Source organism: Hippopotamus amphibius, chromosome 13 (genome assembly GCF_030028045.1).
Source record: "Hippopotamus amphibius kiboko isolate mHipAmp2 chromosome 13, mHipAmp2.hap2, whole genome shotgun sequence".
Taxonomy (NCBI): Eukaryota; Metazoa; Chordata; class Mammalia; order Artiodactyla; family Hippopotamidae; genus Hippopotamus; species Hippopotamus amphibius.
The window spans coordinates 39,636,770-39,656,737 of record NC_080198.1 but is presented as its reverse complement, the minus strand read 5'-3'; the positions used below and the strand labels follow the sequence as shown (position 1 = coordinate 39,656,737).

At 36.3% G+C, this 19,968-nt stretch overlaps 1 protein-coding gene across 2 annotated transcripts in view; it reads right to left on the bottom strand.

Annotated features, from left to right (window-relative positions):
* SMARCC1 (SWI/SNF related, matrix associated, actin dependent regulator of chromatin subfamily c member 1) overlaps nt 1-19,968 on the bottom strand; it is a 186,057-nt gene that overhangs the window by 97,079 nt on the left and 69,010 nt on the right. For both annotated transcript variants that reach the window (XM_057704810.1, XM_057704809.1), the window contains exons 9-10: nt 6,746-6,871; nt 3,136-3,257 (exon numbers count right to left, since the gene is read on the bottom strand). In XM_057704810.1, coding sequence (XP_057560793.1) covers nt 3,136-3,257; nt 6,746-6,871 — 248 coding nt within the window. The remainder of the gene's footprint in view (nt 1-3,135; nt 3,258-6,745; nt 6,872-19,968) is intronic.

The following is a 19,968-nucleotide window of genomic DNA, read 5'->3' as shown; positions in this document are numbered from 1 at the left end:
TTTGTTTTTTTTTTTTTGTTTTCTGTATTTTCCTGGCTCTTTGTATCATCTAAACATCAGAACTGCAAAGCAAAATCACTTAGGATGGTACCAACTTTTATATTTCGTAAAAATTGCCATTGCTCTTTCACCACCAATTCAATCAAACCAACATTTATTTTGAAAACTAACACATGCCAGAAAGCGTGTTAAAGTTCAAACAAGAATGGAATGATTCCTTACCTTGAAGAATTACAGGGAATACAGGACAGAAATCGTTAACTACCTCATATAACGTGATGTGTAACAATACAAAGAAATGAACACAAGGACCACAAAAATACAACTCAGAGAAATAGTCAAGTGACAGTTAAGCTGGACCTTGGGAACTGTAACAATTCATGGAAAAGTTGGCAATCGGAGAGGGTGGGGGGGACTCGAGGGGGGGGGCACGGAAGGGAGGGAATACGGGTATATGTGTATAAAAACAGACGATTGAACTTGGTGTACCCCCAAAATATAATAAAAATAATAAAAAAATTAAAAAAAAGAAAAGTTGGCAATGTTTCAGGGTGATGAGTAAAAGCATATGGAAAAAAACCTCACATGGGGTAGCAGTCTAGGATACATAGCCAAGGGAGCTGGACCGCAGAAAGAGCAGAGTCCTCACACTGCTGAGAGAATGCTCAAAGCTCTCTTTTAGAAGGACAACATGTTGGCACAGGTTAGAACAATGTATATAGCATTAAAAAATTTTTTTAAATAAAAATTACATGACAATTTTTTTTAAGCCTATGAAACTAAAGGTGGTAAGGAGATAAAATATTTTAAAAGGAAGAACAGATGCAGGGAAGATGAATAACACAAATGTTAGGAAAACAGGTTTCAAGATGTTTTGCTTAAATAGAGTATTCTAAGGGGAGACTTAAATGAGCAAAGTCCTGCTCATTAGAAGGCAGATGTATTCAATTAAAGGACATGCATACATTTATTTTGGGAAACTCAATTTGGTGGGTTTTATACTCAGTAGAGGCTAAATGTTCTGAGCATTTAGGGTAAGGTGAACCTCCTGGACATCACATTTTGGTTCTGTGACCACTCACGTCCTGGCAGTCCATCGAAGCCCATAAAGAAAAGAGTAGCACACTGATTTCAGAACCCAGGACATTTGGAAAAGTTGTTAATGATATTCTTTACAAGGATCACAGGTAGCTCTGAAATTTCTAAACATAAACAGTAAGTTTCAGAATACAAGTTTAAGAAACAAGGTTACCCTCAATAATATCCAAGGAAAAACCTATTTTGTTGTTTTAATTTTTACGTCACAACACGTGACTTGACAAAAAAACAAAAATCTTTTTATAACTGTGACTGACTCATTAATATTATTTATAAAACTAAATAAGAGTTTCTTGGGCTTCCGAGGTGGCGCAGTGGTTAAGAATCCTCCTGCCAATGCAGGGGACACAGCTTTGATCCCTGATCCAGGAAGATTCCACATGCCGCGGAGCAACTAAGCCTGTGAGCCACAACTATTGAGCCCATGTGCCGCAATCACTGAAGCTCACGTGCCTAGAGCCCGTGTTCCATAACAAGAGAAGCCATGGCAATAAGGAGCCCGCGCACCACAACAAAGAGTAGCCCCCGCTCATGGCAACTGAAGAAAGCCCGTGTGCAGCAACAAAGACCCAACACAGCCAATCAATCAATCAATCAATCAATCAATCAATCAATCAATCAATATAACTAAATAAGAATTTCGTAACTTCCCTAAAAACTTCTACACATGGTTAAGAATGCTTCAAGTAACCTTACCCTTCAATAAATAACATATTCAAGGGCTTCCTAGGTGGCACAGTGGTTGAGAATCCGCCTGCCAATGCAGGGGACACGGGTTTGATCCCTGCTCCAGGAAGATCCCGCATGCTGCGGAGCAAGTAAGCCCATGTGCCACAACTATTGAGCCCATGTGCTGCAACTACTGAAGCCCACGCACTTAGAGCCCGTGCTCCGCAACAGGAGAAGCCCGCACACCACAACGAAGAGTAGCCCCCACTCACCACAACTAAAAAAGAAAGCCCGCGCACAGCAAAAAAGACCCAACAGAGCCAATTAAATAAATAAATAAATTTATTTATTTAAAAAAAAAGCATATTCAAGGCATGTTCTGGGCATCAAAAGGCAAATTTGGCTAGAGAAGAAAGTCTCAAAAAGAAGCTGATGGAGAGAAGAGGACTGCACTGTAAAGATCTACTTGACAACAGACAGAAATTCAACAAATTTACTATCACATGAAAAGAATAAGTTTTGCACACTGTCATTTTCTAAAACTAAACTATAACCTCTGAGAAACTGTTTAAAATATATTTTGAGGGACTTCCCTGGCGGTCCAGTGGTTAAGACTTCACCTATCAATGCAGGGGGTGCAGGTTCGATCTCTGCTCAGGGAGCTAAGATCCCATATACCTCACGGCCAAAAAAAACCCAACACATGAAACAGAAGCAATACTGTAACAAATTCAATAAAGACTTCAAAAATGGTCCATATCAAAAAAAAAAAATCTAAAATATATTTTGAGCCAGACAACCCTGAAATTATTAAGTATCTACTTAGTATACAATAATAAAATTATTAGGTATTATCTACCATTTATAAGTATCTACTTCAGGCCAGGCACTGCGCTTTAAAGTCTCACTTAATCCCCACAACAACCTATTCAACAGAAACCAAAATCTCCACTAAAGCAAGATTCACTAAGTACAAATGTGACTTACTCAACAAGGCACTATACTGTTGCACTTTGTAGAATATGAAGCAGACAGAGGTTCAACTCCTCTATAAGTCATTTGGATCATGTATGAGACAGGTGGTAAAAACGGAGAAACACTTATTTTGCTGAATATAATTTCTTAAATTTCCTACCAGTCATGCTTCTCAACACATACACCGATACAGAAAAAAGGTTCTATTAGGGGAGTCTTTGTATAAATACAACATAAGATGCCCATCAGGTAATACCCCATAACAAGACAAGCTATCAAAGCAAAGACTTCCAACCAAGTCAAAGTAAGACAAATGTCCAATGTAAATGTAAAAACCTGGAAAGTTCTTTATAGTTTGTTTCAGTGCCTTCTGAATCATTCTGAAGTTCTTACCCTTTCTTCCCACTCTTCTTCCGGGATTCTGTGGGTGTGGGAGGTGGAGGGGAAGGTGAATGTTTCCTCTTTCGAGCATTAGCTGATGCTTTTCTATCTCTTCTCTCTGGACTTCTGACTGGCTAGGAAGAAGTAAATGGAAATAAATATCAGCCAGCTTTGCTGACTCCTCAACTGCAACCAACCCTTGTCCAATTTAATAAAACAGACCATAATAAAGAAAATACACCTAAAATGATCTAAGGTATTGCATCTCAGGTTAAAAAAAAGAATCAGAGATTAAAACATCAATTAAACATTAATGCTCTCTGGTACCCTCATAGTCCTCACAGCTATTCATTTTCTTTCAGTAGTTCTATAGCAACAAATTGGGAATGTGAGTCATCTTACAGCGGAGCAGAGAAGTTTTAGAGAAAATCTAAACTTCGTCACCTTTGACTGTATACTATGTCTGAAGTTAAATTTTTAAAAGGAAATATTAAATCAGTTTTTATATGATCCCCCTAAAAATAAATAAGTAAATAAATAAATAACCTAAATCTGAACAGGAGTAGATATGAACATGCCAATTTAATAATGTTATGTGGAAATTAGAATATTTCTAATAACAGAAAAGACTTGGTTTGAAATACATTAAGAGCAAACAAATATATAAGCATATCAGCGGGGGAAAAGTAAAATTAAAAAAAAATTTAAGTCAAATTCCAAAGCAAATAGGGACAAACTAAAAATAAAAAGATATGAAAAAAGACTCAGTTTTGAAATACTTTTTCTTAAACATAAAGAATAGACACACGAGCCTCCTAGATAGCTTCCTCCACAAGAGGGCAGACAGCAATATCAAGCAGTATCAGCAGTATTTTGTCTTGTGGAACTAAAACCACAGCCACAGAAAGATAGAGAAAATGAAAAAGCAGAGGACTTTGTACCAGATGAAGGGACAAGATAAAACCCCTGAAAAACAACTAAATGAAGAGGAGATAGGCACCCTTCCAGAAAAAGAATTCAGAATAATGATGGTGAAGATGATCCAGGACTTTGAAAAAAGACTGGATGCAAAGATCAAAAAGTTTACCAAAGACCTAGAAGAATTAAAGAGCAAACAAACAGAGATATGCAACACAATAACTGAAATGACAAATACACTAGAAGGAACCAACAGCAGATTAACTGAGGCAGAAGCGCAAATAAGTAACCTGGAAGACAGAATGGTGATAATCACTGATGTGGAAAAGAATAAAGAAAAAAGAATGAAAAGAACTGAAGACAGCCTAAGAGACCTCTGGGACAATGTTAAACGTGCCAACATTCGCATTATAGGGGTCCGAGAAGGAGACGAGAGAGAGAAAGGACCCAAGAAAATACTGGAAGAGATTATAGCTGAAAACTTCCCTAACATGGGAAAGGAAATAGCTACCCAAGTCCAGGAAGTGCAGAGAGTGCCAGGCAGGGTAAACCCACGGAGAAACATGCCAAGACATACAGTAGTCAAACTGACAAAAATTAATGACAGAGAAATGTTATTAAAAGCAACAAGGGGGAATTCTCTGGTGGCTCAGTGGCTAAGAATCAGCCTGCTAATGCAGGGGACATGGGTTCGATCCCTGGTCCGGGAAGATCCCACATACCATGGCGCAACTAAGCCCATGTGTCACAACTACTGAGCCTGCACACTAGAGCCTGCGATCCACAACTATTGAGCCTGTGTGCCACAACTACTGAAGTCCACTTGCCTAGAACCTGTGCTCCACAACAAGAGAAGCCACTGCACTGAGAAGCCTGCACACCACAATGAAGAGTAGCCCCCACTCTCTACAACTAGAGAAAGCCCACATGCAGCAATGAAGACCCAATGCAGCCAATAAATAAATGAATAAATTTATAAAAAAATAAAAAAATAAAAGCAACAAGAGAAAAACGACAAATAACATACAAGGGAACTCCCATAAGGGTAACAGCTGATTTCTCAGCAGAAACTCTGCAAGCCAGAAGGGAGTGCCAGGATATATTTCAAGTGATGAAAGGGAAGAACCTACAACCAAGAATACTCTACCCAGCAAGGATCTCATTCAGATTCAACAGAGAAATCAAAAGCTTTACAGACAAGCAACAGCTAAGAGAATTCAGCACCACCAAACCAGCCCTACACCAAATGCTAAAGGAACTTCTCTAAGTGGGAAACATAAGAGAACAAAAGGACCTACAAAAACAAAAACAAAACAATTAAGAAAATGGTACTAGGAACATACATCTCGATAACTACCTTGAATGTAAATGGACTAAATGCACCAACCAAAAGACACACACTGGCTGAATGGATACAAAAACAAGACCCATATATATGCTGTCTACAAGAGACCCACTTCAGACCTAGGGACACATACAGACTGAAAGTGAGGGGATGAAAAAAGATATTCCATGCAAATGAAAATCAAAAGAAAGCTGGAGTAGCAATAGTCATATCAGATAAAATAGACTTTAAAATAAAAAATGTTACAAGAGACAAGAAAGGACATTACATAAAGATCAAGGGATCCATCCAAGAAGAGGAGATAACAATTATAAATATAAATGCACCCAATATAGGAGCACCTCCATACATAAGGCAAATGCTAATAACTATGAAAGAGGAAATGCAAGGCAGAAAAAGAGACACAGGTGTAGAGAACAAACACATGGACACCAAGTGGGGAAAGCAGGGAGGGTTGCAGGGGGATGAACTGGGAGACTGGGATACCAAACTGTACACTCTAAATATATGCTGTTTATTGTCTGTTAACTGTATCCCAATAAAAGTACTTAAGAAAAAAAAAAAAGAATATACAGTGTGACAAAGAGTTTCAGTAAGAAAGTCTCGGGACTGAAAACAGGTATGAAAGAACTATACTTTCTCAACTATTGGTTCAAAGTATATGTTTCAAAGATTTTTTTTTCAAAAAACCTAAAATACTAAACAAAAAGCAAAAATTTTAAGTGTCCCCAGTGAAAAAGACTTCTGGAATCACAGATGCCTATCTGAAGCTATCATAACCCAACACTAACACATCTAAGCCTTATTCTCAGCCTCAAGTCTTCCTCTAACAACACCCACCTCCCAACTTGTGACTTATAAGGAAACATGGATAAATATTTAAATGGCTGGGCTTCTTAAAGGATTACAGAGTATTAAATGTCAAGTCCCCCCACCTGAAAAAAGGACTGAACTATATAACTTTGAGACCTTTAAGACCTATACTTTATATTAACTATTGTACATTCCTTAACAAAGCTATTAAAAAAGATTAAAACTAAATTAGTTTTCCGTTGGAAAATGAACAGCTAAGTTAAATCACCCTGTAATGACATCTGGTTCACAAAATTAACATTCAGATCTAGAGTACAAAATCAGTTGTACAGCCTTCCACACTGCATGGGCCACTTTTAAATCTTAGTGACCCTCTGAGATTCTCATGCCCCTATTTAGGATGCCAGCTCCTGAGATGGTTGCTATGGCCATTTAGTAACTTCTATATACACTTGATGGTTGAGAATTTATTAATGAAGATTTGATAACATTCAGGCCTAGAAAGATGAAAACACCAACTGAGAAAAATGGTGCCAAACCAAATACCTCTTCATTCTTTGTTGAAATTCTCTGCCGAAAACTCACAGGCTTCCTGTTCTCATCCACCTCATAATCCTCCTCATTCATCCATTCATTGAAAACATCAGTGTCCAAAATCCATTTTGCATGAACCTAAAATCATATCAAAGCATAAATATCTACATAAGTAATAAATCACTACAGTTTTTAAAGTATTCAAAATGAAAGAAGTTGATTATGCTCAAAGCCTCAACTGCATAGAAGAGTTTGAAAATACAAGGCTATTAATGACACATGAGTGGCAACTTAACCATTTTAATTTTTATTCTATGTCTTTTACTGAGTAAAGAGTAAAAAAGCATCACTGGTTTTGTGTAGACTGAGGCTTTGATGACGAAGACCCTTAAATTTGATAATCGTCATCTTTTTTCTTTATTTCAGCTTTATTTAGGTGTAAATGAAAAATAAAACTAAGATATTTAAGTTGCACATTGTGATTTGATATACGTACACACTGTAAAGGGATTCACCACCCCCAGCAAGTTAATACATCCATCACCTCACCTGCCTGTGTGTGTGCATGTGTGCACATGAGAACATTTAAGTCCACTCTCTCAGCAAATTTTAACTCTACAATACTGTTATCAACTTTCATCACATTTGATATTAGCTCCTCAGATCTATTTTATCTTATAACTGAAAACTGGTACTGTTTTACAACCTCTTCCTATTTCTCCTACCCCCCAATCCCTGGCAACCACTTTTCTACTGTTTCTAGGAGTTTGATTTTTTTTTTTTTTTTAAAAGATTCCACATATAAGTGATACCATGCAGTACTTGTGTTTCTCTATTTGGCTTACTTCACTCATCAGGGCATCTTTATCTTCACAAAAAATCACCGACAGAAACATCCAAAGGCAAAATGCCAAACTAAATCGCTGCTTTAGGCATAAAGGATGTCTCTAAGTTTATACATTCGATAACATTCTAAGTAATGATGAAAGAGGACATTTACAGACATGCTGCCCAGCCCTGTCAAGTGCACATGGTGCTCTATGGAGTCCTTTCAGTGACAGCCAAAGTTGAGACAGGGTGGAGAAGTGAGTCAGATTTGGCATTCTTCCCAGTCCTTTACATGGCCACTTCTCCGCTTTTTTTTTTAACATTTCTAAAAATAAAAGGAAGGGTTCTCTGGATGTTACATAGATGCAGATGTAGGTACAGATATATATAGATATTTAAACCACAGGCTTAGTCTATATAATACTTCTATTTATTCAATAGTATTTCTCAAAGAGAACACAAATGGAATTGGGGACTAGACTTCTTTCCTGTGTGGGACTGCTGTTCACATCTTAAGTCATGGGCGAGTGAGTGTGGGGGGGAGGGGTGTTGGTTGCAATTAACATGCCTGGTCAAAATCATTAAAATACTATCATGAGGGGCTTCCTAGGTGGCGCAGTGGTTAAGAATCCGCCTACCAATGCAGGGGACATGGGTTCAATCTCTGCTCCAGGAAGATCCCACATGCTGCGGAGCAACTAAGCCCACGGGCCACAACAATTGAGCTTGCGCTTTGGAGCCCGTGAGCCACAACTATTCAGCCCATGTGCTGCAACTACTGAAGCCCACGCACCTAGAGCCCGTGCTCCACGACAAAAGAACCCGCGGCAATGAGGAGCCCCCGCACCACAATGCAGAGTAGCCCCCAATCACCGCCAACTAAAGAAAGCTCATGCACAGCAAAAAAGACCCAACACAACCAATTAAATAAATAAATAAATAAATAAATAAATAAATAAATAAAATACTATCATGAGAGCAAAGAGAGCAGCAATTACAGCTATGAAGCCTTCAAGAAGTAAAAAGATACATGACAATCACTAAGAGACAATATGGACTTCCTAATAAAAATATTTTGTCCCTCTAAGCTCCCCACTGCTCCCGCATTTTTTTTAAAGGAAAGTTTACTACATTGGTTGTTCAGGATATTGCCTGAATCATGTATTGCTTTAATGACCTCAACCTGACTTACAGCCTCTTTTCCTCCCCAAACTAGAGCTACACAGTAAAACACACAAACACAGAATTAATAACCTATCAAGGAGAATACGAGACCTTAAGTAATGTAACTTGAAAAGACTCCTGTGTGTATAAATTATGGGAAGGGGATATAAATAGAGCACATGAGAAACCTTAAGCTAATGAGAGAAAAAATCTATTTAAAGGCATAACTATGTTCAAGAAAAGGGTAAATTAATTCAGTGATGTTTCAGAAAAATTTGTCACAGCATTTGAAAACATAATAGTTTTTTCCAAAGTACTGAAAACTATGTACATATTTTAAAACTAGAACTGAAAAAAATAAATAAAAAGTAGAGCTGAATATTTACATTGTATACTCTTCACTATCCAGAAGACCTTGACAGAATTCTCCTGAGAAAGTATGCTAGGGAAGTATGTACGACTAACAATTATTTGTGCCAGGCAATCTGCTAAACACCTTACAAAGAATGTGATCTCATTTAATCCCTCTAAGCAATGCAGGTTAGTCTCTCCAGGTTTCCAATCAGCAAACCCGGGCACAGAGGATCAGCAAGCTGCCTAGTTCCTTACCTAACTAGCAGCAAGGCTTAGATTTGCACTGAGTTCTGCCTAAGCTCTTAAGCCACCATGCTCTACTACTTTTCTCATAAAAACACCTTAGGGTCAAAATAATATAATAGGTTCTGTAATCTTAGGCAAAATTATCTAACTTCTGTAACCCGGTTTCCTTACCTATGAAATGACACCACAGTAAACTCTGCTATCAAGCCCAGTCTTAAACTTCTGACAATTATGATCTTCAAGATAGCATGTTTCTAAAAATCCCTTCGTAATACTTTACAATATTATATGGCTCACAAGTTATATACTTTATCCTTTAATCAACATTTTTTTTCCAAGTAACAACAACTCTGTTTGACTAGACAGATTTGACTACACACAAAGAAACTGCTAGACAATCCTGGAGGCTGAGTAGCTCTAACATTAGAGAACACAGTTCACATTTTTTCAAGTTTTCAATGAGAGAATGGTTTGGCCATAACCTCTTAGATTACATATAAAGGAAGTTTTTCTTGTTGTTGTTCTTTAAAATCATCTTCCCTGAAGATAATAGGACAACACATTGGGAACTGGTATGCTTTTTTTGGGAGGGGGTGTTAGACAGTAAATATTTTAGGCTTGCAAGCCATATGTTCTCTGTCTCTAACTCTGCTGCTATAGTGTGCAACTGGCCACAGACAATATATAAATGAATTGGTTTGGTGGTGATCTAATAAAATTTTATGTGCAAAAACAGGTGGTGATGGCCAACAAACACATGAAAAGATACTCAACATCACTAATTATTAGAGAAATGCAAATCAAAACTACAGTGAGGTATCACCTTACACCGGTGAGAAGACCATCATCAAAAAATCTATGAACAGTAAATGCTGGTGAGGGTGTGGAGAAAAGGGAACCCTCCTACACTGTTGGTGAGAATGTAAATTGATACAGCTACTATGGAAAAGTGTATGGAGGTTCCCTAAAAAACTAAAAATAGAACTACCATATGACCCAACTATCCCACAATTGGGCATATACCCACAGAAAAACATAATTCAAAAAAACACATGCACCCCAATGTTCATAGCAGCACTATTTACAACAGCCAGGACATGGAAGCAACCTAAATGTCCACAGACAGAGGAATGCATAAAAAAGATGATACATATATACAATGCAGTATTACTCAGCCATAAAAAGGTCTGAAATTGGATCGTTTGTAGAGACATGGATGGACCTAGAGAGTTTCATACCGACTGAAGTAAGTCAGAAAGAGAAAAGCAAATATCATATGGGAACGCTTATTTGTGGAATCTAGAAAAATGGTATAGGTGATCTTATTTGCAAAGCAGAAGTAGAGACACAGATGTTGAGAACAAAGTGTGGATACCAAGACTGGAAAGGGTGGGGAGGGAGGAACTGGGAGACTGGGATTGACACATATACATTATTGATACTATGTATAAAATAGACAACTGATGGGAATATACTATATCGCAGAGGGAACTCTACCTAATGCACTGTGGTAACCTAAATGGGAGGGACATCCAAAAGGGGGCGATAGCTCTATGTGTATGACTGATTCAGTCTGCTGTGCTGTGGAGGTTAACATAACACTGTAAAGAAACCACACTCCAATAAAAATTAATTTTTAAAAAAAAGTGTCAACCCTTGTAAAAGGAAAAGTAGTTTTATCCAACTGACACACTATATCTGAGATTTAACAGAGAAAAAATTTCCCAAAAATATACTTTAATTACTATATGATCATTCTGAGATAATCAATAAAATGTGAAGAAAATTACACAACTTTACTGAAAGATATAAAAGACCTAAATAAACTGGGAGGTAAATCGCCTCCACAAATTGAGAGGTTCAGTATTCTAAAGATGTCAGTTTTCTCCAAGTTGTTCTACAGATTAAATTTAATTCCAATCAAAATCCCAATGAGTTTGTTTAATATGGACCTCAACAAGCTGAATTTAAACTTTATACAAAAGAGTAAAGACCCAGGAGACTCCTGAAGAAGAAAAAGGTGGGAGCACTCAAGTCAGAACAAATTAACTAATAAAACTTAATAATAGAGTCAAGAAACAAATCACAACATATATAAAGATTTACTTTTAACAGAAATGGCATGGATCAGCTTCAATATTTTTCCACCTTGAAAGGATAGCTGATCTAACACTATATGGGGAAAATTTTTTCCCCTACATCATAACATATTTAAAAATTAATTCCAGGTAGATTAAAGATCTATATATACGAAAGGCAAAAGAATTTTTAAAAATGATATAAGAGAATATTATGATGACCTCAGAATTGGAAAACAAAAAGGTAAGCTAATAAGAAAACCTATTTTTAAAACGTGTAACTGGTGATGTAACCATGCATGTTAGTATGCAGAATATCTAAAGAATACCCGCAAAGAAAAAGAAAAAGACAATGCAATGGGAAAAAAAAAAAAAAAAAAGCAAGAGGTGGAAACAAGCACTTAACAGAGGGAGAAACACTAAAAGTCAAAGAATTCATAAAAATATGACAAAGCTATTTGTTAATAAGAAATACAAGTTAAAACCCCAATGAAACATCACTTCACATCTAGATAGGTAAATATTACAAAGACAGAGTACACCAAAAGCACTGGCCATCATGACACAGAGCATCCAGAAAACTTACATACCTTTGCAAAATAAATTTTTACAACCATTTGGAAACAATATGGCACTGTTCAGAAAAAGTGAATGTTTGCATTCCCTGAAACCCAGCAATTCCATTATGAAGAAATACAAAAGATGTAGGTTCAGTAAAGTTCATAGTAGCATTTTTCATAATATCCTGAAGTAGCAACCACCACATCCACCCACATTACAATGGATATACTGTGACATAAGCATTCAAAAAATTACTTGTACTACTAGATACTACAGATGAAATATAAGCAATACAACGCGGAACAAAAAGGCAAGTCCTAAAAAAATACAATATGATTACACTGATATTAAAGCTTCTTAAATGTGAAAACTAAAATAGGATTTGTGTAGTTTTATGTGTGTGTGGTAAAATTATATGAAAAAGACAAGCCAAACATTTAGAATAATGATTAACTCTGAGTGGGCAGGGTAAAGGATGAACACGAATGCTTCAAAAATAATGGTAATGTTCTTTTTTCAGAGTGGTAAGCACACTGGTGTTTTTTTACATTGTGATCCATTTTTATTAATAAATGTTAATATCCACAATTTAATTTTTTAAAATTAAGTGCTATCTTTCCCACAGCAATCACACTTCCTCTAGAACAACAAAACAATAGATGGACATTGTTTTATAAAATAATAGAGAAAATAAGAGAAAATTCCAGTTCAAATTTTCTGACTAAGGACATGGTTAGTTAGCTCCCCTTCCCTAAGTTTCAAGGGCAAGATCTTCAAACATTAAAAAGTATTATTCTAGGATTATATTCTCTTGAAGGTAAAACAAAAATGCAAGTTCAAGAAGAAAAATATATAACACACTTGATTTTTAAAGAAAAGTATATGCACTTAAAATGGATAACAGTGAGTATAAACTGCGCTGGAATCTAGATTTCATGGGATACATTAAGAAAAAGTATTTAAACATGATAGATTCCACATACTCAGTAAGTATTTAAATTTCTAGTGAAAAATTTTATATGTTAACTAAATGTAAAAGGAATTAGTTCCTAATTTTGCTTTCTTGGACATACATGATCAACAAAGTTTGAAAACCACTGATTTAAGTTATTCGTAACTGCTTTTATTGCAGGGCAGGCATTCTTTAGCTATAGTATTTCCTTTTAAAAGTCATTCTATTTTCCTAAAAACAAGACAAAAAAATGCTATCAGCTGCCTCATTCCTTACAGATATTTGTCATTCCAATAAATTATACCTAGGAATCAGTGGGACAGTGGGTGTGAAAATCACAGAAACATCACACAAGGGAACAATTCTCGCACTGGCACTCTAAATTAGGGTATAGCACTTAACTGTAACCCATACATGGAGACACAAAATGAATGGTTAAAAAAGTTTCTGTAGTCTACACATCAAGTATAAAAGTTTATTTCTAATAAATAAAGGCCAGATTTTAAAAGTTAACATTTCTTTAGTGAATAATTTAGAATATGGGTTTAAATAGAGCTCTCTTAACAGCAGGAATAGGTAGTAAGGTTTCTAGGACTATCTGTAAAAGGAGAAAATACTTTTATGACAGGAATAGTATGAAAATCAAGACAAAATAGATATTTTCTAATTTATAAACTATAAAGGTGTGTGTGGGTAGAAGTGGCAGAGCAGTACTTCTAACTGAAGGAAAAACGAACTATTCCATGTGGGATTTGTTATGAGTGGTAGCTGCCTAGAAAGTTTAAAGGAGAAGAGAGAGAATAATACACAAACTACTTAGGAGCTAAAAATGAAAAATGAGATATACATTAGTAAGAGAATGTGTATAAGTCATATACACATACAAACCTGGTATGTGGTAAAGGTGGTATCTCAAATCACTGAGGCAAAGGTGGTCTTATAACGTATATAGATAAATACAACTGGACAGCCTTTTGGAAAAGACAGGAGATCCATTCCTTTTATCATACACAAGAATACTAAACTCAAAACACATGTGAGATCTACATGTAAGAAGTGAAACTATGTAAATAAAGTGTTAGAAGAAAACACTGCTGAGTTCCTCAGCAACCTGAAACAATGAAAGGCTTCACTACTCCAACTAAAATCTTACTGCATTAAAAGGTAAAGATGGAGACAAATACATAAAAACTTGGCATGGCAAAAAACACCATAACTGGTAGATGCACACTATTACATTTAGAATGGATAAACAACAAGGTCCTACTGTATAACACAGGGAACTATATTCAATCCCCTGCGATAAACCATAATGGAAAAGAATATTTTTAAAAAAGAACGTATATATGTATATAACTGAGTCACTTTGCTGTACAGCAGAGACTGGCACAACACTGTAAATCATTGTAAATCAACTATACCCACCATAACTAAAGTAAAACAATACAACTAAATATCAGCAATATACTCTCAGCATTTAAAGAACTTTTACCACTCTAGGAGACAAAAGAAAAAACTTACAGAAAAATGAGGGGAAAAAAATTTTTTTAATTTAAAAAGACCCTTGCAAATATAAAGATGTTCAGCTTCACTCACAAAAAGAGATACCAAATTAAAATTAACAGAGATACCATTTCTCATGTATCAGGATTTGCAAAAATTCAAAAACTTGACAACATACACTTTGTTGGTGAGGCTATGACACACTAGCTTCATTGTTTTTAAGTATGCAAAATGGTGCAAACTCACATGGTAGAGGCACAAATCTAACAAAACTATGTATTTTCATTTACTCTTCAACACAGCAACCCTAATTCTAGAAATTTACCTTGACTATACACCTTAAAGAAATAAGACAATACATACGGCACAAGGTTATTTACTGCAACTTTGTCTGTAATTCTAAAATAATGCCAACTATTCACATTTCTAAGCGTAATGGAGCACTGTGAAGGTATGACCACCAAGAATTTCCAGGAAAATTATTAAGTGGAAAAGGTAAAGTATAAAAGAGAAATAAAAAACATGCAAACACCTGCACATTCTGGCAAAAAGAAACACAGGAAGGATAAGCCAGAAAACAGTAAGTTTATTCTACAAGGAATGGGGAGAAGGGAACAGAACGAACTCGTGAGGAAGTACACATTTTTTGGAAGCATGTTAGAATTCTACATATTCAAAACATAAAATTAAATCAACTTGGATGGAAAGAGGGAGAGGAAACACCAAAACTGAAAACAAACTGAAAGAAATAATCCTAATGATACTTCAAATAAGTAACGACCACATTGAAGGGAGAGGAAAAAAAGGTAACGCATGAACACACTATTTGCCAATATACAACACATCTTCAGTCTTGGGCAGGGCTAGGGGAGTGGGAGAACCACAAACGTATCTTGCAGTCTTTCAGTATTTTCGTTTATGACAGCAGCATGGGCAAAGCAATTCTGAAACTAATCTGAATGTATTCGTGGACTGAGTAAATGTGTTGATGTTGGGAGCCAAGATTGTTACTCTCAGAAGAGATATATAATAAATACGGAGTAGGGGAGGGCAAAAAGGAACACTGTGGGACAGATTAGAACCGGAGGTATCGTTATGGCCTCACTGTTTCTAAAATATGTACACTATGTGTATATGTACGTATATGTGTACATGACTATATGTTTGCATGAGTTTATATATATATATAATAGTTATAATTTCATACTTCTCTGAACAGAAAGGACCTACAAGCAAAGATACTTCAGTAGCACTGAGCATACCTGTATCCAGATCTTGGTCTCTAATACCTTTACCTACTGAAAGAAGTAAGAGCTCCTCAGGGAAAGAGCCAATTCTAGGCATGAGGAATGGAAGGTACTAGATGAACCTGGAACATCCTGCTATGCCCTAAAGGAGGTGTTCAAAAATGACAAGTGCTTGTCAAAAGGATGACAAGCCAGCTTGAAGGGGTCTCAGTGGCCAAATATGAAACAACTCAGCACAAAATAATGAAGTAATGAATTATTGACCACTGAAAAATTAATTCCACGAATCCACAAAGACAACAGCAGATAAATAAAAAAGTAAAAGAGGGGAAAGGAAGGGCTCCTGCTTACAGGAGAACTCTGAAAGCCAAGTGGTAAATGTGGAGGGACAGGTTGGGGTGAAAAAGTATTGCTGTGTAATCATCAAAGTAAAGATTGGTTCAGGCAAGAATTCTAATGGATGCTAAATCTGGGAGTATAAGTTGCAAATGGAGAGGAAAAGTAACTATACAGTGGGTCCGTCAGAGAACACTTTAACTGGGTTATTAAGATCACCAGTGACGAGGGACTTCCCTGGTGGTCCAGTGGTTATCTGCAATCCCAATACAGGGGGCCCAGGTTCAATGCCCAGTCAGGGAACTAGATCCCACATGCATGCTGCAACTAAGACTTGGCATGCCACAACTAAAAGTCTGCATGCCACAACTAAAGACCCCGCGTGATGCAACAAATATCCCATGTGCCACAACTAAGACCTGGTGCAGCCAAATAAATAAATAAATAAATAAATAAATGTTTAAAAAAAAATATCAGTGAGGTGGCACAGCACGCCTGCCAATATGTGTCCCTGAGGACACATCACTCATGCAGCATTCTAAGTAGAACACAGAGCCTGAATCAAGCACAAGGAAAGATCAGAAAATTCAAATGAGAAGCATTCTTCTGAAATTCAAAAACAATGCAGAAAGTAAGGAAACACTGTGGTAATCTTACAGGTTAAGGGAAACTAAACTGACATGACAGAGGAATTCAATAGCTGGTATTAGTCAGGATTATGTAATAGAAAGAAAAAAAATGTCTTGTTTTGTTTTTGCTGCACAGCATGTGGGATCTTAGTTCCCCAACCAGGGATTGAACCCGGGCCCTGTCAGGGAAAGCACCGAGTCCTAACCACTGGACTGCCAGGGAATTTCCCCAAAAATGTTATAAAAAAACATTATTGGGTTCTCAAGATGGATTAAAGACCTAAATATAAGACCAGGTACTATAAAACTCTTAGAGGAAAACATAGGCAGAAAGCTCTCCAACATAAATCATAGCAAGATCTTTTTGGATCCACCTCCTAGGGTAATGAAAACAAAAACAAAAATAATGGGACCTAATTAAACTTAAAAGCTTTTGCACCACAAAGGAAACCATAAGCAAAAATAAAAGACAACCCACAGAACAGGAGGAAAAAACTGCAAATGAAGTGACTGACGAGTGATTAATGTCCAAAATATACAAACAGCTCGTGCGTGCAGCTCCATGTCAAAAAAAATAAAATTAAAAAAAAAATGGACAAAAGATCTAAATAGATATTTCTCCAAAGAAAACACTCAGATAGCCAAAAAAAGAACATGAAAAGATGTTCAATATCACTAATTATCAGAGAAATGCAAATCAAAACTACAATGAGGTTATCACCTCACACCGGTCAGAATGGCCATCTACAAACAATAAATGCTGGAGAAGGTGTGGGGAAAAGGGAACCCTCCTACACTGTTGGTGGGAATGTAAACTGGTATAGGCACTATGGAAAACAGTATGGAGGTTCCTTAAAAAACTAAAAATAGAACTACCATATGATCTAGCAATCCCACTCCTGGCATATATCCAGAGAAAATCATAACTTGAAAAGATATATGTACCCCAATATTCACTGCAGCAGTATTCACAACTACCAGAACATGAAAGCAACCTAAATAACCATCGATGGAGTAATGAATAAAGAATATATGGTACATGTATATACTGGAATACTATACAGCCATAAAAAAGAATGAAATAATGCCATTTGCAGCAACATGGATGGACCTAGAGATTGTCACATGGCATGAAGTAAGTCAGAGGAAATAAGACAAATATATCATATGGTATTACTTATATGTAGAATTTTAAAAAATGGTACAAATAAACTAATTACAAAACAGAAATGGAGTCACAGACATAGAAAACAAACTTATGGTTACCGAGGAGGGGATAAATTCTCAGATTGGGACTGACATATACACACTACCATATATAAAATCAATAACTAATAAGAACCTACTGCATAGCACAGGGAACTCTACTCAATACTCTGTAATGACCTATATGGGAAGAGAATCTAAAAAAAAGAGTAGATATATGTATATGTATAACTGATTCACTTTGCTATACAACAGAAACTAACACAACATTGTAAATCATATACACTCCAACAAAAACTAATTAAAAAAATTATTGGGTCAAGTGGCAACACTAGAATATGGACAGAAGACTAAAATACTGTGTTAAGGTTAAAATTACTGAACCTGATAACTGTACTGTGCTTATGTATGAGAATCCCTTATTCCTAGTCAACACACAATTACTGGAGTAAAGGTCCATTATGTACCTATCTTTATGTCAAATGATTCAGAAAAAACACATTTATAAACAGATATCAACTATAAACGATAAATCAAAAACGGAGTAAAAGGATTTCCCTGGTGGCACAGTGGTTAAGAATCTGCCTGCCAATGCAAGGGACACAGGAAGATCCCACATGCCACAGAACAACTAAGCCCGTGCGCCACAACTGAGCCTGCACTCTAGAGCCCATGAGCCACAACTATTGAGGCTGTGTGTCACAACTACGGAAGCCCATGTGCCTAGAGCCCATGCTCTGCAACAAAGAGAAGCCACCACAAAGAGAAGCCCACGCACTGCAACGAAGAGTAGCCCCACTCTCTGCAACTAGAGAAAGCCCGTGCAAAGCAATGAAGACCCTTTATTTATTTATTTATTTAAAAAAAGGTGGTGGACTAAAATGTTAACAGGCAAATCTTGATAAAGAGTATACAGGTATGCCATGTACTATTCTTTTTCTGGCAACTTTCCTGTAAGTTTGAAATTATTTCCAAATAAAAAGTTGCTTTTGTTTTTTGTTTAAAAAAAAAAAAAAAGACTAATTTTTGTTACTCCCATTTTCCTCATATGGAATCTGAAGCTCAAAGACTCTCTTTCTGAAGGTCACATTAAAAATTAGGTTGAACGAGGTTTAAAATCTAACATTTTGATCCAATTTAAGTGCTCCTAATACTATGTAAAAGTCAATAAAAATCATGTATAATCACTCATGAAAAGAACCAGAACTCGCTGTAAAAATACTGATTCTGGGACCGGGATGAGAAAATTACAAAAATAATTTGGACAGTTTTTGGTCCCAGAAAGTAGGAGGTATGCAAAAGTGCATCAAATAATGCCAAAAGGTCACAGGAGGCAGCTTCAAATAGTTCCCACTAGCCAAATTTAGAAAATTCATCAAAATGAAGAATGGTAGTAATGTCACTGCTTTGTGAGCCCATGCAGACCACAGACACACATAAAGGGAGAAGGGAAAGCTCATTCCCGCTGCAAAATGCCAACTGCAAGCACAGATGGAATGCACAGAAATAGAAAATGACCAATAATAACTAATTCAATCACAGAAATTATTAATAGATGAGCAAATCTTCAGACACAAATTCAATGAAGAAAAGGACACTTATATAGTCTCAAAGTATTTCCCTATAAAATATTTTAAATGTCAATGAGAAAAACGGTAATGTTTCAGTGGGAAAACCAGGCAGAGAGTACCTTAATGAATGATCAAACTGTCAGCCATAATGGGAAAAATGGACAATATGAGGCTCCCAACATGATGCACTGAGAAGGACACAATATTAGTTATGGAGTATTGCAGCCAACAATGCATAGCCTGAATATAATAATGAGGAAATACATGAACTAAAATTCAAGGACATTCTAAAACAACAACTGATCTATATACTTCAAAAATGCCAATGTCATAGAAGAAAACAGAAGGGCTCAAAGTTCCACCATAAAGTAGACTAAAATTTAGAGAAGAGCTAACACCTATCCTTCTCAAACTCTTCCAAAAGATAGCAGAAGGAGGAACACTCCCAAACTCATTCTACAAGGCCACCATCACTCTGATACCAAAACCAGGCAAAGATGTCACAAAAAAACAAAATTACACGCCAATATCACTGATGAATATAGATGCAAAAATCCTCA